Genomic DNA, 25,817 nt, shown 5'->3' on the forward strand with positions numbered 1-25,817 from the left:
GTAGGACGTGGAAGAGTGTGTGTGTGTGTGTGTGTGTGTGTGTGTGTGTGTGTGTGTGTGTGTGTGTGTGTGTGTGTGTAGCACAGATAAGCCTGAGCTCTTTTAAATGACTAATCACCTCTCTGCAGCAACAAGCATGGCAATTCATGCTGTGACCCCCCTCTCCTCTCCTCTCCTCTCCTCTCCTCTCCTCTCCTCTCCTCTCCTCTCCTCTCATTTCCTCTCCTCTCCTCCTCTCTCCTCTCCTCTCCTCTCCTCTCCTCTCCTCTCATTTCCTCTCCTCTCCTTTCCTCTCCTCTCCTCTCCTCATTTCCTTTCCTCTCCTCTCATTTCCTCTCCTCTCCTCCCATTTCCTCTCCTCTCCTCTCATTTCCTCTCCTCTCCTCTCCTCTCCTCTCCTCTCCTCTCCTTTCCTCTCCTCTCCTCTTTTCTCCTCTCCTCTCCTCTCATTTCCTCTCCTCTCCTCTTTTCTCCTCTCCTCTCCTCTCATTTCCTTTCCTTGCCCAACACACAAACAAACATCCACATATCGTCATGGCAACCCGCGCTGAGATTCACCTGCTGCTTGTTTGTGTGTAAACGGGACAAACAGGAGGTGTCGACTCCTCCTCCTCCTGCACTGATGTGCTGACGACGACGGAGGGAAAGGTGATGCTGAATGATGATAAAGAGGACACGGGCGAATGTGTTCCTCCGGTCTCCAGGGTGACTCACGCCGGTTGCCATGGAGACTGGTGAAAAGCAGAAAGAGAAAGAGAGAGAGAGAGAGAGCCGGGATGAAATCCAACGCCATGACAATCCAACCTTTGAGTCAGGAGATTGAAGGATTTGCAGTGACAGGAGAAAAAGATGGACGTTGATCTGTTCAGTCTCTGACTCCGATGATATTTGATCACAAAGGACAAAAAAGAAAAAAAAAGAAAGAAAACAAACTCCGATGACGTTATAGATTATTGTTGTCAGTTAACAAAACAGATACAGCTCCAAAGATGATTTTTGAAAACACACAAAAAAAGCCTCTTTTTTTTCAAATATTAATTCACTGTTTCTGTTTCTATTTTTTGATCTAAAAGAAAAGAAAAAAGGCGATGAACAGAAACTGTGTGCAAAAGCAAAACAAACCTCACAGTCCAACATGAATGAGTCTGAGATATAGAAGCTAAAGAGTGGGTGAAAACTCCTGAAGCGAGAATAGAAATAGAGTGGTAGTAGAGTTGCAAGATGTGGAGTTCAGTTCAGTCGTCAGGTTGAGAAAAGGTCAGTGAGCTTAGCTTAGTATAAATAAATATGGGGAAGAAACAGGTTCGTTCTGCCTAAAAGCCACAACATCTGTCCATCTATAGACAATAAAACAACATTTTGTTTGGTGAAAAAAATGTTTTTCACTTGTTTGTCTTGTTTGACAAGTTAAAAATGAACAGGCAGCCTATTTTTCATTTTGAGATACATAAGTTAATACAACTTAAATTACCTTTTTATGTAATTGTGTAGGCTACATAGTGTAAAACCAATAGTGAAAACCAATAAAGGGAGTTGAAAAAAAATGAACAGAAAGTAGAAAGTAGAAACAAATATAGGCCTACTCTTTGACCCTGTAATAAATCAGTTTGATCAGGTTTATTATTGAGCTTCTATAGTGCCCGTCCGGCCTTGTCTGTTGCCGTGGCGATGACACGTGGCTTTTCTTTATAATCAATGTTCAGTTCAGTCGGTTTCAGATGATTCGACTCCTATTTAATGTCAGAAGCGGAGCGGGCGTCCTTGTTGTCCCGACGACCTGCCGCTCCCGCTCTTAATGGACCATTAGTGCTCCATCCATCCAGCTCCGGCTGCTGGTTTCCGTGGCGACCTGGGTCAGCCACCACTTTTTATATGACCACACACACACACACACACACACACACACACACATAGAAAGTCATAGAAATTACTGGAGGAACTGGTTTCTTGCAGATAGACTGGAGATACAAACTGTCCGTGTGTGTATATATACTACATGTTATATACGTGTATTGATTGATATCTGTGTGTGTGTGTGTGTGTGTGTGTGCGTGTGTGTGTGTGTGTGTTGCAGGCGGACTACTACTACCAGTACACAGAGTGCGACAGCATCGGGTCACGGTGGAGAGTCGCCATCCCTCTCCACCCCGGCTCCTGCTCAGACCTCCCACCCCCGACCAGAGGAACAAACTGCTGTGAGTGCTTTGGCTCTCTCTCAAAAATGTATTACTGTAAAGGGATAGTTCAACATTTTGGAAAATTAGCCCATTAAAGCAGAAGTGAGTGGTCCGGTCGTTTTCGCTAATGCTGCGTTCCAGGCAGGCTTTTGAAATCGTAAATTACAGCTTCAAGTCACAACTTACGACTTTGTAGCGTTCCAGGCAACCCACTCGTGTTTTTCCGACCTGTTTTACCGGTGAAAGTCACTATAACGGCCACTCGTAACTTCCGACCCGTGAACTCGTACCAGATCGAACTGGTACCACTTCACGGTCGGAAAAATACGAGTTTCCTTGAACGCACCATAACAGTCCTCGTCCCTACGTCACCACATTCACGGCGTTCCTTGGCTGCACACACAGCCCTGCATGCCGTTCTCTCTCCTCATTGGATAAAAACTGTAGGATACGATAAATGTTTTCTCCTCGGCTCAGAGCAGAGCAGAGGGACTGAGAGACCCGTGTTTCAGACCAAACACTCTATGTAAGTGATTGCTGTCGGAAGATATAACTATTTAAGACTTATATTAACACAAATATATCACTCACTTCTGCTTTAATGCCATAATCCCTATAGTTTTAGGAGTAGGTTTCTTGCCTTTAATTGTCGGTGCAAGCTATTTTTAGAACGGCGGAGCAGAGCCATGAGCTGCTCAGAGCTACGCTATATGGAGGCTCATGGGATTTCTTGGTTTCCCTCATCAAACTCATCAAACTCATCAAATACACAATCCAACAACTCCACAACGCTCTGGTGGACAAGTTGTGACCTGCACATTCACCACGCTATGAGATAATAACACAACGTTACCAGACAGAGTTGTTTTAGAGGGAAATACAGAGACTGTCCCCGACGGGAACGTGCATCAGCGGTTTTGCATGAATTTACCTCTAAAACAACTCTGTCTGGTAACGTTGTGTTATTATCTCATAGCGTGGTGAATGTGCAGGTCACAACTTGTCCACCAGAGCCTTGTGGAGTTGTTGGATTGTGTATTTGATGAGTTTGATGAGGGAAACCAAGAAATCCCATGAGCCTCCGTAGCGTAGCTCTGAGCAGCTCACGGCTCTGCTCCGCTGTTCTAAAAATAGCTTGATTATTTATGTATTTATTTTCTGTTTTTGTTTTTCTGTGATTGTCACAGATGGAAAGCATGTACAGCCCTGCTATTTGCTACTTGCTCTGCTTGATTACTGATATTTTCTAATGTTTGTGCTCCATTCAATGTACGTGGTCGTGAGTTAAATAAAAGTGAAGTGTTTGTGTATTTGTGTGTCAAGCCGTCGACCCACTTTTTTCCCTCTCCCTGTCCCGCAGCGTTCTCCTGTCCAGCTGGGATGTTTTTAGAGATGTCCACTCAGGAGTGCACGCCGTGTGCGTCCGGCTCGTACTCGCTGGGCAGCGGCCTCCGCTTCGACCAGTGGGACTCCATCCCTGCGGGCTTCACCAGCCTGGCCAGCTTCCTGGACCCGGGGCCCAACGGAGAGGACAGCCAGGCCTGCAACAGGTGGGAAACACACACACACACGGAGAAACATGGAGATATTTTGTTGTTTTTGTGCTGAGTGTGTGTGTTTTGTTGCTGCAGCTCGTCGTGGACGCCGCAGGGTGTGTATCTGGAGTCGAACCGTGACGAGTGCACCGTGTCTCTGGTTTACGCCGTCCATCTGGAGAAGCAGGGCTCGGTCTCCTTCACCTACCAGTACCCCGACAACAACATCTTCTTTGAGTTTTACGTAAGAGTCCTTTAACTACACACTAAAACAACATCACAGACACCCGGGGCGGGGAGGGGGGGGGATCAATACGGTGTAGTAGTATCACGCTATTTTGAGTGGCATTATTATATCAATACAGACATACAACATATCGATCTTTTATTATATAATTTGAAAATACAATTTACATTTTTTTCAGTCTGTCTATTTTTGCTATCTCATTTTTCAAGAATAAAGATCATTTAAGTGACAGAAACAAACAAGTTGGAAATGTTTTCATCATTCAAAGTTGATGAATGGCGATGTAGTTATTAAAAATACTCTCTATATATATATGTACATATGTATGTATATAAAGATATAAAAATAAAAATAATAAGGTATTGAGACCTAAGTATTATAATAATATTGTAATTCTCACCCTAAACATACAGTGATACATTTATATTCATTCAAAAATACAAAATAAATCACGTGGATTTTCCTGAATTGTCTGTAAAAGTGAATCTGCCTCAACCTGCTTTATTCAACAGCTTATAAAGGGTTAAACTGTCTCTATAATATAATAAATTAAAGCAATAATTTGACATTTTTGAGGAAAAATTGCCGTTTCCCCTCTCATTAGCGAGCTGCACAGACTTCTTTGTCAGAGAAACTGAAGGAAATTTTTCCAAAATGTCAAACTACTCCTTTAAATGTTGTGTATCTAAAACTGGTTTTCATATTAAATAAAAGTGTTAACTTGTGTTCAGGTGCGGAACGAGCAGTGTCAGGAAATGGCCCAGAGCGACGACCAGAAGTGGATCACCAACAACGGAGAGTGGGACACACACACGGTGAGGATGTGGTGTGTGTGTGTTTGTGTGTTTATATAGGACAGCGTGTTGTAGATTGTGTGTGCGTCACTAACTGTGTTGTGTGTTTGTGTGTCTCAGGTGAGTCTGAAGGCTGGTACCAACATCCTGTACTGGAGAACCACTGGGATCCTGGTGGGAGGGAAGATGGTCAAACCTGTGCTGCTCAAGAACATCCAGATCGAAGGTACAGAGCTCATGAGACGTTCAGGAACTCAGCTGTAATGTAGGAAATTTGGAAAAGTGTCTCCTATAGACAGGTTTCTTGTGTACAAACAGGTGCGCGCGCAACCAGGGGGCAAAATTTGACTGTTTCGGAGTTAACTGATATCAATGTAGATGCCGTGTAGGGCTGCAGCCGATATCCGAGTACTTGCTCGGCTTGGGCGGCATCCGAGTGCCATTTCACTACTCGGATACCTCCCCCCGGTCGGATGGTCTGATAGGGGGCGGATAGCAATTTGAACACATTATAGCATTAGCATGTTACCGTCCCAGCGCGACCTGACCATCTCCCAGTGTGTGTAAGTGCCTGTGTGTGCGAGGAGGAGAGAGAGAGAGTCGTGGCCGCCACAGACTCGTTTATTAATGGGAAACGCTGGATGCGCTAAAAAAAAAAAATAAATAATAAATTTCGTTTTTATCAGACCCATAGCTAAAATATTCCCAGTGACGAATGGATTTCAGATATGTCCAAATACCCAGCTATCATATGGCTCGACATTTGCCGTTATCTCATAGAGAAGCCCAGCGTGTACACAAATGACAATTTGCGTGCATATAAGTCTGTATGTGCAAAACTTTTCATTAAAAAAAAAAGTATATTATTTGTAGTTTAATTTATGACACCAGTGCTGCACAGACTGTCGCCGCCTTTATCACCTTCGCGACCCCAATCTGCCCTTTCAATGGCCTGGAGCCATAGACTTCTTCCTTTTTTGACAAACGAATGAGATCCCCTCGGTTTATTATACAATTTCCATCCATCCTTTTGCCGGTTTGTGCAGTTACAGTAACAGCATTGTCATTTTCGTTTTCAAATCAAAATCAATCAAAATAAACTTTAATGTCCCCGGCGGGAAAATTGTCATGGACAATCAATGCTGTACATCCTGCATACAGATTATAAAACCATACACCATATCACATACTCACACACACAACCAACAGAGATCACTTACAGACAGTACAACCAAGTTCCTGGTTAACACAAGTAATAAATAATTATAGTAAAAAATAATTATTGCACTTTCTCCTATAGCCTATTGCATCTTGCCTCTCAGTATTGCCACAGTCTCTGGGTCTAAATTGCACCTTTGTATGTGTGGACTCCACCATCAGCATCAATTTAAAGGTGCCGAAGGATTAGTGTATATATCTATTAAAAAAAAGAGATTTATTTTCTGCTTGACTCCGCTTGTAAACAATGAGAAATGTCCCGCTTTCTGCCCCCTGGCTGCGCGCGCACATCTGCGATGACGTTGCACAGAAACCCGTAACGGTTTCTGGAAGTGAAGTAGCGACTGTGGAGACGGGAGTTGGACATGTAAATAAAACCACTCAGATGAACTGAAACTTTTTGGATCCAACTCATCCTTATGACTTGAAGTTACTACACATACTCTGTATCAGAAGTGAGTGTCGTGTGTTTGTGTGTCACATCTGTCCAGGTGTTGCCTACACGTCCGAGTGTTTCCTGTGCCGACCTGGCTGGTTCAGCTCCGTCCCGGGCTCCTCGTCCTGCCAGCCGTGTCCCAGCAACACCTACTCGGCGAAGGGCTCGTCCTCCTGCTCGCCGTGTCCCCAGCATCAATATTCACGTATGTAACACACATATTCAGACACAAAGTTTGTTGTCTCTTTGTGTTTTGAACTCACACGTCGCTCCTGTCCTCTCTCAGATGAAGGATGGGCTGAATGCAAAGTGAGGCCGCCGTGCTCGGAGAAGGATTACTTTCAGATCCACACGGCCTGCGACAGCGAAGGGAAGGTCAGCAACACACACACACACACACACACACACACACACACCTGTTCCTATTCACCTAGACAAGGACAAACACACACAAATCCCTCAGTCATGTGGTATAAGTTAAAGGGAAAGTGTACTATTGGATGAATTGTCAGTTTAGTTGAGTTTAGCTTTGATTTGTAGATAAATGATGTTGATTTTAACACAAGATAACCACAAATACTCACAATTGATGAATATTCTGCATGAAATTCCTGTTTATGTTTCATTTTTGTGAATATTTGCACACAGGATTACCACTGTGTTATTGACATATGAGGCTGATTATCTGTTTTAACTGCAGAAAATGTCTGATAACACACCACAAAAACATGTTATATAAGTGCTATCTTGTGTTTTTACTGTATTTTCTAGTAAATGATGTGTTTGTACGGGGGTTAGCTGGTAGATTAAAAGCAGTGGGGACGTGTTGTGTTGTGCTGCTGTACCAGAAACAGGAGACGTCAGTAAAGAAATGATGAAGCACTTTGCATGTCTGTCATCTGATCTACAGCAAACTCAGCTTCACTGATGTTTTGTCAGAGAGGCAGAAAGGAAACTCCTCCTCTATTGTTGATGTTATTGTTGCCTCACTCCCGAGTCCATGACCAGCAGATAGACACCATCCTTTCGACTGTGCGTGCAGTAACAAGGGAGATAGAGCCGTATCGCCCGTAATTAGCTTAGCTCAAACACTGGAAGTGTATAGGTAGTGTTAGCCTGCCTCCTACCCGAGCCGAAACCAGCAGTCAGAAGCTGATTTCATTTTAGCTCTAAACTCTGTAAATATGTCACTTTATCAACATTTCAAACATGTTTAGGCGAGAAAGTAGCCGTTTAGATCAGCAGTGTGTTGTTAATTTGTCTAAATACCAGCTGTTTACTATTTTGTTCGGACGAATTCGGCGCTACTCAAGCTAGCCGTTGTGACCAACGCACTTCCGGTTACTTTCACAAAATAAAACACCCGTTGCCCTTTACATACAGAAAACCATGACGATAGAATTTGTGCTTTTACTTTGAAATAGGAAGCTAACCTACCCTCCATGTAGCTAGCTTGAACCAAAATAAACCGTCTTTGCTTGAACCCTCCGTTTTGACCGATCTCGTCCCGTTACCGGCATTTGACCTCTCAAGATGCCTTACCGGAGAGTCTTGTCAGCTCTGAGACGAAGATCGGCCCGCCGGTTTCCTTTTAGAGTTGCTGAAGAGTTTCTCTGATGACTTTAGGTGGAGGCAGGCTAACACTACCCATACACTTCCAGTGTTTGAGCTAAGCTAATTACGGGCGATACGGCTCTATCTCCCTTGTTACTGCACGCACAGTCGAAAGGATGGTGTCTATCTGCTGGTCATGGACTCGGGAGTGACGCAAGACACGTAAAAAAAAAAATGTTGGCGTATCCCTTTAAACTCTATTTTTTTGTTTCTTTCAGACTCAGGTGTTGTATCGTTGGGTGGAGCCGAAGATCTGTGTGGAGAACGCGACGGGAGCCGTGGAGCTGCCTGCAACGGGACAGAGAGAGCCCTGCCCCCCCTGTAACCCCGGATACTACAACAGCAACGACTCCACCTGTCTGCCCTGTCCACATGGAACCCACTCCGACGGCACCTACGGTAACATCTGTACACACCTGGGCACATCTGGGCACACCTGTAGCCTACACATCTGGCACAAATAAACCAATACAATGCTCTATGGATACAAGTAGATCGTTTTAATCAGTATAATCAGGCCTTTTATACACAGTATATATCTAATCAATCATCATGTATGTTTCCTCCCTTCTTCATCCTTTCTTGAGCCAATCTGTTCCCTTCCTCTATCCTTCTTTCCTAACTTTCTCCCTTCCGTCTTTCCACCATCCCTCTTCCCTTCCTTCCTTCCTTCCTTCCTTCCTTCCTTCCTTCCTTCCTTCCTTCCTTCCTTCCTTCCTTCCTTCCAGCGTGCGCTGAGTGTCCTGCGGGGACGGAGCCCGTGTTGGGCTACGAGTATAAATGGTGGAACGTGCTGCCGTCCAACATGAAGACTTCCTGCTTCAACGTGGGCAACTCCAAATGTGACGACATGAACGGTGAGCAACAGCAGCAGCAGCAGCAGCAGCAGCAGCAGCAGCGCCGCAAGAAACAAACTGTTGTAGAGACAGAGTGAGATAGATTTATGACACGTGATCAAAATAAAGGCTGGGGGGGAAAAAAAACTACCCAAAAATTAGCATTTAAATATAGAAAATAAAGTAATTTATTATCTCTTCTCACTGTGACGGATACATTTTAACAACCACTGTCGTCCTGTCTCATGATGCGTTCACTGTCTGATGTATAAAGTTGTAATTTGAATACATACAATATGTCGTTGTTGTGTCTCCGTCAGGGTGGGAGGTGGCAGGAGACCACATTCGCAGCGGAGCAGGAAGCTCAGACAACGACTATCTGATCCTCAGTCTGCACGTGCCCGGCTTCAAGTACGTAGAGATCGATTTATTAGAAACTGCAGAATGAGATCTTGATTATTGATTGATTAATTGATTTGTTTACCAATAAATAATTGATTGATTGCACAGAAACAGCCCAGAAATAACTGATTGCAATTGTAATTGACAATTGCAATGACTTTCTTTCTTTCCCAAAAAATTCCCTTGTGAAAAACTTTTGCAAATGAAAAACATGACATTACTATGCAATTTACATTATTTGTTGGCTATTTCTCAACATTTCTACACAATTAATTGTTATTTCTTGACATTATCACATAATAAGAAACTCTTTTATTAGGTTGACATACAGTTGGTCCTTCTGCAAAAGAATAGAGGAAATTAAGTGGATAAAAACAAAAATATAGTTAAAGATGAACATAAATCTACCCATAAAATATAAGAAAAAGTATGTCCTTAAACTAAAATGTATATGAGAAAAAGAATATGTGTGGTTATTTTATTTTGAAAGTAAAAAAAAAAGAAAAGATTCAGCCCAGTTGTAATTAATTTTCTTACTAGCATATATTTAATATGAGTGTGTGTGTGTGTTGTGTTGTGTGTTTGTGTGGCAGGGTCCCAGCTTCACTCTCGGGGATGACCGGTGGAGAGTTTGGCCGCATCACCTTTGTGTTCGAGACCATCTGCTCCGCCGACTGTGAGCTCTACTTCATGATGGTGTGTGCTTGACCTGTATGTGTTTGTGTGTGTGTGTGTGTGTGTGTGTGTGTGTGTGTGTGTGTGTGTGTGTGTGTGTGTGTGTGTGTGTGTGTGTGTGTGTGTGTGTGTGTGTGTGTGTGTGTGTGTGTGTGTGTGTGTGTGTATGCCGGTACAATCGTGTCATATTACGTGCGCAGCTATCAACTGGACGTGTCACACCCGCGTGCTTTGACGCCTGTGCAGCAGACAGCGCCTGACGTGTAATGTAGTTTCCTCATTGACTTATAATGGCCCCCCGTTCACGCGCACGTTCACGCGTGATGGCTGCTGCACGCCGGTAATCACACTACGCGTAGTGACCACGTGTAACATTCATGCGTTTTTCAGCAAACGCACGCATTAACGCTCGCGTGAAGCTGATTGAACATTTTTGTCAGGCGCTCACGCGTACGCGGAAACGACGTGCGCAAACTGTGTCACGCGTGACAAGAAGCTGCGTTCGTATGAAGCAGATTGTGCACGTCTTTCTGTCACTGTTTGACTAATGTTGTTACGCGTTCACACGTGCGTGCGGTCGCAGACTCTATTGCTGCGCAGCCGGAAGTTGATCTGCCCGGTGTGCACCACTACGCGTAACGTGACGCGTAGTGTAACTTAGTTGTTCTGTGTTGCATTTTCATTTTCATCCAGTAGATGGTGCAATCGATCCAATACGAGATACAGATATAGCCTATAGGCTGTTGCATGACATGATTTATTTGTTCAATGAAGACAGAGAGAATAATCTGTGTCCCAGCTGGCCACAGCGGCCGGCCGGAGCCACTCTCTCCACACCTTGCGTCTGAGCCGCTGTGGACCGTGGTCGCCATCCCCGGGTCAAGCTGCTGCTCCGCCCCGCTGACCAGGCAGCTCACAGCGGCAGTGGCGGCTGCGGCGACGTCGCTCCCCGGTCCGGGACGGAGCGATCCGCTGTAGGAAGAGGCCGCTGCGAGCTGCCTGCTCCGCGGGGCGGATCAGCAGCGTGACCCGGGGAACTCTGGTGCACTGCAGGGATGGCATATGGACCACGGAGCTCCGGCCGGGGGGGGGGGGGGGGGGCGGACGCAAGCGGGGGGTGTGGAGAGAGTTGCTCCGGGACCTGGCCGCTGTGGAGCGAAGTTTCCAAATATCATAATAACAAAACAATAGAAAAGTCAAATACTTAATTTTCCACGTTATTCTGTTTTTGTTTTAAAACAGAATAACAGAAAAACAAAGTTGTTTTTTGTTGTACATTTTCACAGCTGTGTTTATTTTTTCACACAAGCTGATCGTTAACTAATCTTCCTCATGTACTGTTCTCCTCGCTCGTTCTCCTGATCCACCTGTTTGTGTACCTCTGTGTAGGCTCCACCGTGCCATGAGACAAACGTAGCGCAGTTTATTGTGTTTCACCGGCGAGGAGCTGTCATTACGCGCGACCATTACGCACGGCGATTCCCCTCATCTAAGCTGCCGATTAGAGTGCCCTGTGCCGGGAAGGGAGCCTGATGAAATCCCGGACTGTAGCCGAGGTCTGGGACTGGATCCCATGTGACTGAAAAGAGTAGAAAAGAACCATAAAGGGGCCGCTGCCACCTGCCAAATATGCCCGGGGTTGGAGACCTCAGGGTCGGGTTGAGTCTCTGAGAAGAGCTGGTCTATCACCCAGCCCCATGCAGCATTATTCCATAGGGTGGCGAACGTTACTGCAGCAGATCGTAATATAGCTATATTCCTCAAATAAAACAATCAGTCAGTATTCAATTAATAGCCTGGTCTCATATAATGGCGTTCAAGCCATATAAAATTAAATTAAAAACTATCTATTTCATAGGCTATTAATATAGGCTACAGTACAGTGGCTATAACTCAATTCACTGGGCTTTTATTTTGAAGTTCAGACACTTCCAGGCTGTCATCGGCGTTAATGCAGGAGTGAAGCTGACCACCTCACCCTCTGCTTCAGAGAGGGACAGCCTGTCCGGAGCCCGGTTGGGACCGGAGACGGGCCGCAGAACACGTTGTGAACATGATCTGACTGAATGGAAGCAAGCGAAGCGCTACAGCAGCGGAGACAGAGAGCCAGGCAGCGAGGAGATGAGGAAGATTAACTAATTAACGATCAGCTTGTCACTCATATGTAAAAATAAACACAGCTGTGAAAATGTATCCATGTGCTCAAAACACAACATTTACAAAGAAAGAAAAAAAGATTTTATAGGCCATTAATCAACAGTCTGTGGCTATAACGCAATTCACTGGGATTTTATTTTGAAGTTCCGACACTTCCGGTCTGTCATCGGCGTTAATGTGTTGTTTAAGATCAAAATCGAAAAGGCAATCAAAATTTGACCATAATTTGATTTTGGTTTTTTTTCGTTGTAAAAACAAAAAACAAAAAAACAAAAAAAAACAGCCTGAATTGTGGTTTTTTTGGTTTTTGATTTGAAACGGAAAACCAAATTAACCAGCTGACTTTCGTTTTCTGACAGTTTGGTTTAAGGAAAAATCAAACTAACGAAACGTACACGGACCCAGCTGGAGATGTGCGTTAGGTTTGTGCACCTGAATAGCTGCACAGAGGCTGCAACACTGTCCCGGCCGAGTTTTTTTTTTTTTTTTTTTTTACACTTTATTAATAATTATATAGGTACTGTAACAAAACTGTCGAGCCATCAGGAAGGTTGAAATTGAAATATGCAGAATCAGTGTCAACCATGGAGCATAAAAAGACATGACATCACTGAGCCTCCTCCTGTCCTAATATAATTATCTCATGGGTCTTTTGTGGTGGCAAAAAGTTTTCTATCCATTCAGTAAGGAATGAGCCTGGCTCACAGCTGAGCAACACATATCACAAGGTGAGGAGAAGTTCTGTTTAAATACCAGAATTTTCCATCACACAACTCTTTAGGCAGAGGCCGTACAGGGCCGTTTCAAACAATCTGACTGTGCTCATAGGCAGGACTGCTGTTCTATGTAAGGCTAAGCAGTAGTACTAGTAGTAGTAATTTATTTGTCCCCGTAGGGAAATTGAGTTGCAGCAGATCACACGCTTGACATTTCATCTAGCAAGTTTATTTCTTGATTGATGCACCTTTTCTATAACTTAACATTGGGAATTGTGTGAAAGGTTACAGAGGGACTTCTGAAATCAATGCCTGTATGGCCTCAAAATTAACTGAATTTGTCCAAATCGTAGCAGTAACCTTAATCAGTTGACTCAAAGCATGTTGTAAAATATTGACTGGGTGTGTGAGGGATTATGGTGGATCAACGCAATGAGTTGTTTAAAACAATGCCACAAACACAGGGGATCCAGTTCATCGTATTTATTGTTTAGCTGGTTGGTTTCTGATGAAAAGGAAAAGGAAAGAACAGCAAAATATTAGTCCACAACCCACACAACTCAAATATTCAGATCAATTAACAACTAAACAAAGTGTACTTAATCTTGGTAAGCATAACTCACACTTAATAAAGAGTAGACGTTAGTGGTGGCATGGCATTTAAATGACCTCATGGTTTTTGTGGCCTGGCCTGGCTTAGAGGATTCACTTATCAATTATGCTGTTGTGACTGATCAACTGTATCCTATAATAAAAAACAAGATTTGATCCTGATGGGAGTGCTTTCTTCCAGCTGACCCAATCCACAAGGGAATGAGGTGTAACTTATATTCTATAGCCTTCATGGTGATTGGTAGAAGACCAATGGGTTGTTTTGGACATGTTACACACTAGACAAGACTCTCCACCATCAAAATAACAATTAAGGAAATATCTGTTGATACAAATGTGTGTTGCAATTGATTAATATTCATATTAATGCTCACACTTACTGTATCTAAGCTACTAAATTTGTGTCTGCGTTTTCATTTAGCCTAAATCTAATAATAAAACTATATAACATGTCTATATAGACCCAGCTAGCAGAAGTTATGTGTAATTTAAAATATGTTTTCAATCAAAACAAGCTCTGTAAGTGCGAGGGGCTGTTTAAAACCAAGAAAGTGCTTGGAGACTGTAAAGAGCATTTAAAACAATATTTATTCACAGAAATTATAAAATGGGGTGTGGGGGGAAGGAGTCCGTAATTGTGGTAGCTTGGCAACACCGATCCTCCACGTCCACCGCTGGTCTTCCACTTGCACACTGTCCTCTGCCGGGCGCAGACTCGGAAGCTGTGAGGGAAACAAGATGGCAGTCACTGCATTTACACCCAACACGCCACTTCATTTACGTCCTAAGATTGTTACTCACATGATGGGGCAGAGTATCAACTGTTCACCGTCACCTCGGGCCAACACCACTCTCGTCGCTTGGCACCACTGCTGTCACACCATCCTCGGGCGTCGGCCTTGTACGCTGTTATGTGGGGGGAGAGACTTCAGTCACTGTACTTTTTACACACATTCACAATAACTTTCCACGGCCAGGGATCACTACTCCCACAACGGGGGCAGAGTAGGGATGTAACGGTAATGGTAATACCGCAATATCACAATAACAATAGTGTCTCAATATTATTGTGGACATGTAGAGAATGAAATGACGCAAATACTGTAGATTTTAATACCATTACATCCCTAGGGCAGAGTATAAACTCACATTTCACTTAGTCCGACAGTCAATGCCCGTCTGTTGACGACAGCTGTCGCTCTCTTTTTTCTCCTTTCCCCGTGGATCTCACACTCCTCTTCCTCTGTCTGCTCGCTGCAGGTGTAACTGGGTCGGTCTTCAGGCCTTGACCACTCTGCTGTGTTCTGGTGTAGAATCAGAAACTGGCAACTCTTGTCGAACTCTGGTTTAGCCCTGTCTCAACAACACACCTGACGTGAAAAAGGACAAGCTTAGTGTATATAAAATGGTGAAAACCAGACACAACGTTACAGGCAACACTAGTTTTGTAGGCTCTCAAAACTCAGTTCTACAGGTGCTTTTCACCAGTGTGACATGTGTCTGAGTGGATCTGCTGTTAAACTATAATGTAAAAGTTCCCAATCATGATTTGGGTTTAAGGATCGCATACAGTATCTCACAGATTGAGTACACCCCTCACATTTTTGTAAATATTTATTGTATCTTTTAATGGGACAACACTGTAGACATGACACTTTCATACAATGTAAAGTAGTCAGTGTACAGCTTGTATAACAGTGTAAATTTGCTGTCCCCTCAAAATAACTCAACATACAGCTATTAATAACAGGATCACAGGAGCGCTGCTGGTGTCCCTCAAACCACCGGTGCTCTTGCAAAGGGTAACAGATCAAAAACAGAAAAAAGTGCAGGCACTCCGGTTGGTTTGAAAAAGTTAAAAACCCTTTATTTTGAGTGCCTGCACTTTTTTCTGTTTTTGATACAGCTATTCATGTCTGAACCACTGGTGAAAATGTCCAAATTGTGCCCAAAATGTCATTTTTCATCACAGCCTCAACTGTCTTGGACATGGAGTTCACTAGAGCTTTACAGGTTGCCCCTGGTCCGAAAAACCATTTTTACTCTCGAAAGTGAATTTTTGTCAATCACAAGTTTCATGAGAATTGTGTTTAGACCAAAAGAGATTATTATAAATGTGTAGTATGCATCAGTTGAACCTTCTTGCATATGGGAAGTAATAAAGTCAATATGGTAACTGTGGGGTACATTGTGCCACCTGCCCCATACACTACATCAATGTATTTTTATATTTTTCCTTTTTTTAGTTCAGTTGAGAGAGACAGGAAATGGGGAGAGAGAGGGGGAATGACATGCAGGAAAGGACTGCCCGATGCGGGATTCGAACCGGGGCCGCCTGCAGTGAGGACTGTAGCCTCTACATATGGGGCATCTGTTCACTTGACGCTCCTAAATGAATGTATTTTGTCTTTACTTGTCCTGATTACTGAATCAGGATTCTGGATGTTTATGATTACAATAAGTACACTGCTGAAAACAAGCTGCTGTTTATGGTGAGCCATGTATTACTTTAAAAGAGAAAGATGAAGGATTCTTCCCAAGATGCAATGTAATCACAAAACTCCCCGAAGCTCAGTGAGTTGGTGGCTCAGCAGCAGGTCCCTGCAGTTTGTGTTCACCTGCCACCTGGACAGGTGGAATATGAAGTAAAGGGGGAGGTGGGAGCTGGTGGGGGTCGGGGGGGGGGGGGGGGGGGACTCAACTTAGATGCTCCTATGCTCAACTTGCCCAATTCTCCTCTGGTGAATGTGTATATTAAATGGTTCATGTAGCCTATATAAAACCCTGAAAAGATGAGAAGTGTTGGTAGAAGCCCTTGTAATATCTGCACACTAGTAAACAGTATTCCACTAAAAACAACAGAAACAACAACCACCACAAGGACAACTTACTTTAGTAATCCTTTGCCCCACAATCTTGGAATAAGGGAAGCTCTACAGGTTTATGTGGACGTCACAGTCTGGAAATGAGTGAAAGTTTGTAAGTTTAGCATAAAAGCACAAAAAGCTAAATTACTGAAATGACTAAAACACTTGTTTTGATAGAGACATCCATGAATGACGTGAATACAAATATTAATACTTAGAAAAGACTTATACTAATAATTTTTGAGCAATTCTTAATGTTAGTGATGCTATCTACATAATGGATGTGTGTGAATGCATATACACCTGCCTGCCTGTACATGTGCATCCCTGTATACAAGATCTTGTTGTTAACAGATAAAGTACTAAATAACTTGGAGAGAAGAGTATAGTGTCAGTCAGCTGTGCTGAAACAGTTACAGTTACCTCTCACTTGATGCCATATGCCTTGGCATAAAGCACAGACAACAAGGACGTCATGGTGGTCAGGTGGCTGTATTCAGGCTGTATTAGGACCAGTACTTGCCAACTACGTCCATACAGAAGACTGGAGGACTTGAGAACATGGGATATGCGAAGATCTCTCCCCTGTAGGATTGCATACAGCATTAATAACAGTAATTGTTGGACTGATGGTGAAAATATATTAACAGTCACACAAAAAGTAGTAAGTAAAATTGCAGTTAAACTCTTATTGTCTTCTTTCAAAAAACAAACAAACAGAACAAAACCAAAAGAGCCCAATAGATAGGTTAATTCAACTGGGTTTTTGTTAGTCTGTGAAAGTGAGTTAGTGAAACCTTAATCAATTACACTGATTTCCATTCAAGTGTAGTACAGTTGTGAATAGATGAAGTGCAAAATAACTTGTAGAGAAGAGTATAGTGTGTCAGCTTAAACAGTGAAACATGTTGGTTGCATAGATTTAGGAGAATGTAGTTGAGGACTATCAACAAGAATAAGAATGTTATTATACGGTACTTGCCTGTACATATTTAGAGCACAAAGAATAATGCCATGATGGCATAACTCTTATATGATACACACCTGCTCATCAAGGCTGGAGCGACTCCTCCTCATTGTCCTCACCTTTGCTGCATTCAGCTGAGACCGACCACAGATGCCCTTTCCTGGTGCCTACATAGACAAAAAGTTTCTAATGTTATTTTAAAAATAAACTTTCAAGTAGTACAAGAAGTTCAATGAGAATCTATGTGGAAAATACACAAAAACACTTACTGCACATGCTTGGCCCTCATTTGGAAGTCATCATCATTGCAGAGAAGCACCCGTCAAAGTAGCCCCCTTCCTCAGAGCTGGAGAAAATAAAAAATAAAAACAGTACACTGGTCACACCATGTCCATTTATGTCCATCTCAGTTGAATGAACCCAAACATGTTGCAAAAATGTTGCATTTTGTTGTTATTGTGTGTCTCCTGCACCCACTCCCCATTTAACTAACTAACGCAAGCCAAAATAGTTTTGGCTCACTGAAAGATGACGCGGGAATCACGTGACCCGTGGGAATTTCCAACATGTATCATCCTCTATTCTGCGCACAACTTGTCCACCTTGAAGGAGCTTATCACCCACCCACTCCATAAAACTCTGGTAAAACGGTGTTCAAACACACATTGCCAGTCTGTTGACAGAATAATTGAAAATACACTTATATGTAGAATTAAAAGGTGGTAATTGTAAATATTGCATAAGCCAGCCCACCCTGGCATACTCCATTTTCTGCCAGCATCCATATGAAGTTTAGGAGAGAGTTCTCAGGTGGTGTTATGTTGCGTGTGTTGGAAATATGATTGGTAAGAGCACCGGTGTGATGCTGCACTGAGCTAATTTAAGGTGGTACTGTGGCTTAAATCAGGCCCTGTGAAAATCACATTCTAAATGAAGTATTATGGTGATGTTGAGGTGTGCAGGCCTACGACTACAACTACTACAGACTTCAGAAAGCTTCTTGGACTGGTACATCCGCATAGAAATCCTAACATGATGTTTTTCTACCAAAATAAGAATAATGATGCACAATTACATACCAAATCCTGGCTCTTGTTCATCAAGCATCTCCACACCGTTCTCCTCAAGGACACAGAGATGATCATCACGTTTTCTCCATCGTGGCAGGTCTGATGCCTTTGTCCTCTTTTTTGACCTAAAAAAAAAACACACAATATAATCAAAGTAATGCAGTTAACCACACAGACTTCCTGCACAAATGCATCATAATATCTGATCCCCATGCATGGAATAAGATATTTAAATTACCTTTGTGTCAGGCTCTTCGTTTTACTGAGCGTCTCATCGAACTCAACTTCAGCTGTAGCCACTGTATTATCTGTAACCTGTAAAACAGTGAGAAAAGTACAGTGAGGGCTGGCATGTAGCATTAATGTTAGCCTAGCTATGTTAACGTTAGCCTAATCATTAAAATCTACATCAAACAGTGCAGCTAGTAAAGTCAGCCAGTTTAACAACTTTGATCAACCACAAACAGTTTGTGGTTGACGACACTGGCTGTTTTTGGAGGTAAAATAGCTTTAACTGTTAATTATTTAATCACAGTTTTCCATGTTGTTTGTTTACCTGAACGGGGGCTGCCTGTCGGTGAGACGATGACGGACTTGCCGGAAGCTACGTCAGTCACAATGAAATCAGCTGATCGTTCACTGTAACCATAGCAACGATGGAACTCTGAGCAATCTTCGTAATAACTAACAAACGAAATACACATTAACTGAATAAATATAACGTTAATGATTAAAATAATGCAGCAAACGTTACCACAATAATGAAAAAAAACAACAACCACGACAGCAACTACAAGCTGAAAAAATCTTCGTCAAAACGAAAAAAGTATAAGCCCATAGGTCGTCTGCCTTGAATGGTTACAAAGTTATAGCTAAAAATCTGTTTTTTTCTCTTCTGAATATCCATTTCATTCGCACTTTCGGGAACCTCCAGCACCCACAGCATGCATGGATGTATTGGTCTTTTCCTTTCTCCTTTTCCTTCTCCTTTTTCTCCTCCTTCTGCTGCTTCTTCTTCTCGTCCGGCAGGCAAAGTCTGGCTCACTGCTGCCTCCCCTGGTTGACTAAAATGAAAAGGCCAACTACATTACACGTCAAGTTACGCGGAGTGGTGCGCACGGTGCAGATCAACTTCCTGCTGCGCAGCAACAACATCTGCGACCGCACGTACGTGTGAACGCGTAACATAATTTGTCAAACAGTGACTGACAGACGTGCACACGCTGCTTCATACGTACGCCGCTTTTGTCACGCGTGAAATACAACCTGCGCGTAACAACGCACGCACGCACGCACGCGTAACAAAGTAACCATGCGTGCACACACACGTCGCTGTGCGTCTTTCCAGTTGTTTTGACTTTGATTTCACCTCATAGTGTGTGTGTGTGTGTGTGTGTGTGTGTGTGTGTGTGTGTGTGTGTGTGTGTGTGTGTGTGTGTGTGTGTGTGTGTGTGTGTGTGTGTGTGTGTGTTTGGAGAAGAGTGTGGTGATTTACTATTTTCCACAACAAGAACATCCATGTTGTTGTTTGTCATGTTAATCAGTATAATCAGGCCTTTTATACACAGTATATATCTAATCAATCATCACAAATGTTTATATTATGTCAGTTTTGTCCTGTTTCCTTCCTTCCTTCCTCCCTTCTTCATCCTTCCTTGAGCCAATCTGTTCCCTTCCTCCATCCTTTTTTCCTTCCCTTCTCCCTTCCGTCTTTCCACCATCCCTTTCCCTTCCTTTCTTCCTTCCTTCCTCCTTTCTGTTTTCATCCTTTCTTGACCCAATCTGTTCCCTTCCTTCATCCTTTTTCCTTGCTTTCTCCCTTCCTTCTTTCCAACATCACCTTTCCCTTCCTTCCTTTCTTTCTCCCTTCTTTCCGTTCATCCTTGCTTCTTCCTTCCTTAAGCCAATCTGTTTCCTTCCTCCATTCCTCTTTCCTTCCTTTCTCCCTTTCTTCTTTCCACCTTCCTTTTTCCTCCCTTCCTTCCTTCCTTCCTTCCTTCCTTCCTTCCTTCCTTCCTTCCTTCCTTCCTTCCTTCCTTCCTTCCTTCCTTCCTTCCTTCCTTCTTACCCTTCGTCCTTACCTCTTCTTCCCTCCTTGAACCAATCTGTTCCCTTTTTTCCTTCCTTTCTCCCTTCCTTCTTTCCACCATCCCCTTTCCCTTCCTTCCTTCCTTCCTTCCTTCCTTCCTTCCTTCCTTCCTTCCTTCCTTCCTGTCTTTCTCCCTTCTTTCCCTTCATCCTTGCTTCTTCCTTCCTTAAGCCAATCTGTTCCCTTCCTCCATCCTTCTTTCCTTCCTTTCTCCCTTCCGTCTTTTCACCATCCCTTTCCCTTCCTTCCTTCCTTTCTTCCTTCTTTCCTTCCTCCCTTGTTGTTTGTCACTTTGTTCTGAAAATTATTATTTTTTTTTTTTAATGAATATTGATAATAATCCAGCAGCTCATGTTCTCCAGTGTAATTGTGTTGCTGTGGCGCCCCCTGCAGGACGTGAACAGGAAGAGCACCACGGTGGTGGAGTCGTGGGAAGGCACCAAGGAGAAGCAGGTGTACTCACACAGCATGACCAGGAACGCCTCCGTCACCTACACCTGGGCCTTTCAGAGAACCAACCACGCGCTGGACGTGAGGACGTTTAAAGATTTAAAGCTCGTGCAACATCTTTGGATTTAAATTATCATCACCTTAAAGGGATAGTTCAACATTTTGGCAAATTGGCTCATTGCCATAATAGTTTCAGGAGTAGGAGGTTCGTTACCTTTAATTGTCGGTGCAAGCTATTTTTTTTTAGAACGGCGGAGCAGAGCTGTGAGCTGCTCAGAGCTACGCTACGGAGGCTCATGGTATTTCTTGGTTTCCCGTATCAAACTCATCAAATACACAATCCAACAACTCCACAACGCTCTGGTGGACAAGTTGTGACCTGCACATTCACCACGCTATGAGATAATAACACAACGTTACCAGACAGAGTTGTTTTAGAGGGAAATTCATGCAAAACCGCTGATGCACGTTGCCTTCAGGGACAGTTTTTTGGCAAACAGTCTCTGAATTTCCCTCTAAAACAACTCTGTCTGGTAACGTTGTGTTATTATCTCATAGCGTGGTGAATGTGCAGGTCACAACTTGTCCACCAGAGCATTGTGGAGTTGTTGGATTGTGTATTTGATGAGTTTGATGAGGGAAACCAAGAAATCCCATTAGCCTCCGCTTATCTAAAAAATAGCTTGCACCGACAATTAAAGGTAACAAACCTACTGCTATGACTATAGGGATTATGGCAATGGGTCAATTTGCCAAAATGTTGAACTATCCCTTAAAATATCCAGGATGTATGAATGAATATGAACCTCAGCTCACGTCTTCGTCCTCATCCCTCTGTGTGTTTACAGGTGCGTAGCTACGTCAGCGACACGGTGAAGCTCTACTCCATCAGCGTCACCAACGTGCTGGACGGCGTGGCCTCGGCGTGCCGCGCCTGCGCTCTGGTCCCGCAGAACTCGCAGCGCGCCGGCTCGTCCTGCGTCCCCTGTCCCGCCGGCTTCTACATCGACAGAGACACCAACCGGTGCCAGGAGTGTCCGCCCAACACGCACCTGGCAGGACGACACACCTACGGGCAGGACGCGTGTGTCGCATGCGGACCGGGGAGCATCAGCAACAAGGTGGAGTGACGTCAAGACTGAAATTATTTAACTTTTTTTTTTTTATACTTTATTGCAGGATTGCACAAGTTCATATTCCAGCACATATCTTATCAGTCACTGGAGCATTCCTGCAACATTTATGACATTTTTAGTGAAAAACATCAAAGGAAAAAGGAAGGAAAAAAAAGTAAAATAAAAAATAAAAAATAATAATAAAGGGAGGGAAAAAAGGTGGGACAAAGACAGTTGGAGAAAAAAAGAAGAAGCATAAAATAGAAACAAAAATACAATATATACATACACAAATTTGTTCTCTTCAGAGATCTAGTAAACATTTCTTCAGGGCTGAAATCATCAGTTTTATTTATTTATATAATCAAACAAACCACACACAAATGATTTAACTAACGCTTTAATTTACAGGCCGCTAATGACGTAGTAATGTCATGAAATAGCCATGGAATAAAAAAGTGATTGTGTCATAATGTCTAGAAATGCAGCAAGCCTAGCCTTTATGGCAAGCGGATTTAACATTTAACGCATTGTGTGGACTATTTAAATGTTTTACTATGCAATGAGAGCATTATGCATTCTTGTTATTAACAGTAATTTATTATTAATAGCATGTTTTTATTATCTGTAGCCTACTACTTGTTTTTATGTAATACTGCACTATGTGATATGTTGGTGTCTTGGTGCTGTCTTCAGTCTATTGTGTTTGTGATGCCTGCTTTAAATTCAATTTCCCTCGGGATATAAATAAAGCCGAACCTGAACCTGAAATAGCCTAGAAATAACGGTCAATTTCATAGTGATGTCGAGAAATACTGTACAGGCAAGAAAAAAACGATTGATTGCGTAGAAATAGCCCAGAAATAATTGATTGTAATTAGGGCTGCCCCCAAATAGTCGACCAAGCACTGGTCGACCAAAAAATCATTAGCCGACCAGAATTTCATTGGTCGATTGGTCGCAGGAAAAAAAAAAAAACATTTGGAGCCGTGTCTTGTCAAAATTAAGCCAACATCAATGACTGAACTGTATAGGAAAGGTTATGGGGCTTTTATTTTGAAGGGCCAGATACAGGAAGTCGTGACGTGACACTTTTTTTTTTTTTTTTTTTTACACGTCACGGCAGTCTCTCTCGTATCACCGCTGTCACCATTAGTGGTGCTGTCTGAGCCCCGGTCCCGTCCCACAGCGCTCACCGGCGGCCAGTGTCACGGAGCGGATCCATGAGAGTCCCCGCTGCAGTCAGAGACCCGCACCCATAGACATATGTCTATGCCCACACCGCTCCACGCCGCGGACCCCCACCCCCGCACCCCCGTCACACAGCCTGAGCTCAGTTACCCTCCTCATCTACTGTGTTTATTGGTGATAAACGGGCATTCTGCCGGTAATAACGGTGAAACCCGACCCGAATCTCGGACCCAACACGGCCGGAGTCACGAGCATTAATTAATTCTCAACCTGACCGCGGGCAAAAAAAAAAAAAAAATTATAATTTTTTTTTTTTTAATTTTTTTCCCCCCTCAAGGTGGGGGGTCGATTAGTCGACTAATCGCCATAAGTGACGACTACTGGTCGACCAACAAAATCTTTGGTCGGGGGCAGCCCTAATTGTAATTGACAACTGCAAGGACTTGGTGGAGAAAAATTCTGTCCTTTCCCCCCAAAAAAATTCAAAGCATGAAAAGCATGTGTAATATTTTGCCTTTATGAAAAACATGACATTACTATGAAATTGACGTTATTTGTCGACTATTTCTTGACATTTCTACACAATTAATTGTTATTTCCTGACATTATCACATAATTAGCGGCTTGTAAATTAAAGGGTTGTTAACTAATGATCTTTTAATATCTCTAAAGTTAAAGCTACTGACATGTTTATCTTCTGTTTTTTTTTTCTTAAAGGAGCACTCCCGTTGCTATAGCGACTGCCTCTTCACCCACACGGAGAACAACCGCACGCTGACCTTCGACCTCGGCCCCATGAGCGACGTGGCCTCCATGACCATCGGGCCGAGCTTCACCTCCAAAGGCACCAAATACCTGCACCTGTTCAACATCAGCCTGTGTGGCCACGAGGTGTGTGACACGCACGCACACACACACACACACACACACACACACACACACACACACACACACACACACACACACACACACACACACACACACACACACACACACACACACACACACACACACACACACTCACACACACTATCTCCTCTGAGCTCCAGTTCCAAGAAACCAAATTTAATTTAAAGGGATAGTTCACCCAAAATTGAAATTTCACTCATTATCTACCCACCCTCATGTCGACTAAGGGCTGGGAGAAGTTTCAGAGTCCTCCGTGGCTTCTCTGAGTTACAGGGGGTCTCGGCGTAGCAGTGCATGTCCATATAACGGTTGCAAATGGATACCAACTGTCTTCGTAACAAAAAGACACACCAAAAAACATCCAAATACCTCCATGCTGCTCGTATGTAATGTCCGTCTTGTATTGAAGCTCCGAAATGCGAAATTTGCAAGCTTGTTTGTAGCGGAAGCTTCTCGAAGCTCCTCTTCCTGGTTCGTCCCGGGAAGAGGAGCTTCGAGAAGCTTCCGCTACAAAACAAGCTTGAAATATAGACTTATTTAATTTTTTTCGGGACAATTTCGCATTTCAGGGCTTCAATACATGACGGACATTACATACGAGCAGCATGGAGGTATTTGGATGTTTTTTGGTGTGTCTTTTTGTTACGAAGACAGTTGGTATCCATTTGCAACCGCTATATGGACATGCACTGCTACGCCGAGACCCCCTGTAACTCAGAGAAGCCACGGAGGACTCTGAAACTTCAATTTTGGGTGAACTATCCCTTTAAATTAAATTTGGTTTCTTGGAACTGGAGCTCAGAGGAGATAGTGTGTGTGTGAGTCTGTGTGTGTGTGTGTGAAATTTCAATTTTGGGTGAACTTTCCCTTTAATCTCATGCAGTTGCAACATCACCACACTGTGATGAGAAGATAATATGCTGCAGGGGAGAGATATCAGGCGTAACCATAGCAACTGACAGATGATGTGTGTGTGTGTGTGTGTGTGTGTGTGTGTGTGTGTGTGTGTGTGTGTGTGTGTGTGTGTGTGTGTGTGTGTGTGTGTGTGTGTGTGTGTGTGTGTGTGTCCATGTGTGTGTGCTGCAGGGGAGGAGAGCGGCCGTCTGCACCGATAACGTCACCGACGTGTCCAACAAAGACGAGCAGAGCGACGCGGCCCCGTTCGTCAACTCGGTGGACAGCTTCATCTGCCAGTCGACCGTCATCCCGGCGGACGGGCGCGGCTTCAGGATGGCCATCTCCTCCCAGTCCATCAGCCTCGCAGACACCTTCATCGGTACGGTACAGTCGCTACGACGGCTGTGAAGCTGCAGCGTCTTGGATAATTCCATTATTATGCAGATGATACAATTGACCTCTGGCTAAGCCCCGCCCCCTCCACTCACTCGGACAAACAGTCAACATTGAGTGACAGTTGCTATGGCAACAGCTGTCACAGTAGAGACATTTCACAGGAGGCAATTGATGGTTTTTGGAGACAAAAAGATTAAATATCATCTCGAAGTCACCAAAACTTCACTTAAAGGGGACATATTATGCTCATTTCTGCTTCTTGACATGGTACCTTGATGTCTAAAAGTCATGTTAGTAACATGCTTTGGTCAGAAAAACCAAAAGATTGAGCACAGCTGGGTTCTCTACACACCAGTTTCACAGCCCTGCTCAAAACGGTCAGTTTAGAATCTTCGCTCTGGTAGCTGAGGTAACCATGGTAACCATGGGAGCGAGGGCTTGAATATT

The 25,817-nt window shown here is 43.5% G+C and overlaps 1 protein-coding gene and 1 long non-coding RNA gene across 2 annotated transcripts in view; one reads left to right on the top strand and one right to left on the bottom strand.

Moving 5' to 3' along the window:
* LOC311006511 (endosome/lysosome-associated apoptosis and autophagy regulator family member 2-like) overlaps positions 1–25,817 on the top strand; it is a gene marked incomplete at both ends in the record, with an annotated part of 33,247 nt that overhangs the window by 1,732 nt on the left and 5,698 nt on the right. Inside the window, 15 exons of the mRNA XM_083999359.1 lie at positions 2,075–2,195; positions 3,538–3,727; positions 3,809–3,956; positions 4,691–4,774; positions 4,874–4,979; positions 6,463–6,612; positions 6,694–6,782; positions 8,240–8,420; positions 8,750–8,878; positions 9,178–9,268; positions 9,853–9,955; positions 20,806–20,943; positions 21,711–21,983; positions 23,886–24,059; positions 25,164–25,353. Of these exons, the coding sequence (XP_083855485.1) occupies positions 2,075–2,195; positions 3,538–3,727; positions 3,809–3,956; positions 4,691–4,774; positions 4,874–4,979; positions 6,463–6,612; positions 6,694–6,782; positions 8,240–8,420; positions 8,750–8,878; positions 9,178–9,268; positions 9,853–9,955; positions 20,806–20,943; positions 21,711–21,983; positions 23,886–24,059; positions 25,164–25,353 (2,167 nt within the window). The remainder of the gene's footprint in view (positions 1–2,074; positions 2,196–3,537; positions 3,728–3,808; positions 3,957–4,690; positions 4,775–4,873; positions 4,980–6,462; positions 6,613–6,693; positions 6,783–8,239; positions 8,421–8,749; positions 8,879–9,177; positions 9,269–9,852; positions 9,956–20,805; positions 20,944–21,710; positions 21,984–23,885; positions 24,060–25,163; positions 25,354–25,817) is intronic.
* On the bottom strand, positions 14,001–16,853 carry LOC311006699. Its single transcript, XR_014596389.1, has 5 exons — positions 16,710–16,853; positions 16,311–16,378; positions 14,569–14,789; positions 14,221–14,325; positions 14,001–14,141 (listed from the first exon to the last, which is right to left on the bottom strand). It is a non-coding gene; the product is annotated as an uncharacterized lncRNA (long non-coding RNA).

Source organism: Trachurus trachurus, assembly GCF_905171665.1.
Source record: "Trachurus trachurus genome assembly, chromosome: 23".
In the NCBI taxonomy this organism is placed as follows: domain Eukaryota; kingdom Metazoa; phylum Chordata; class Actinopteri; order Carangiformes; family Carangidae; genus Trachurus; species Trachurus trachurus.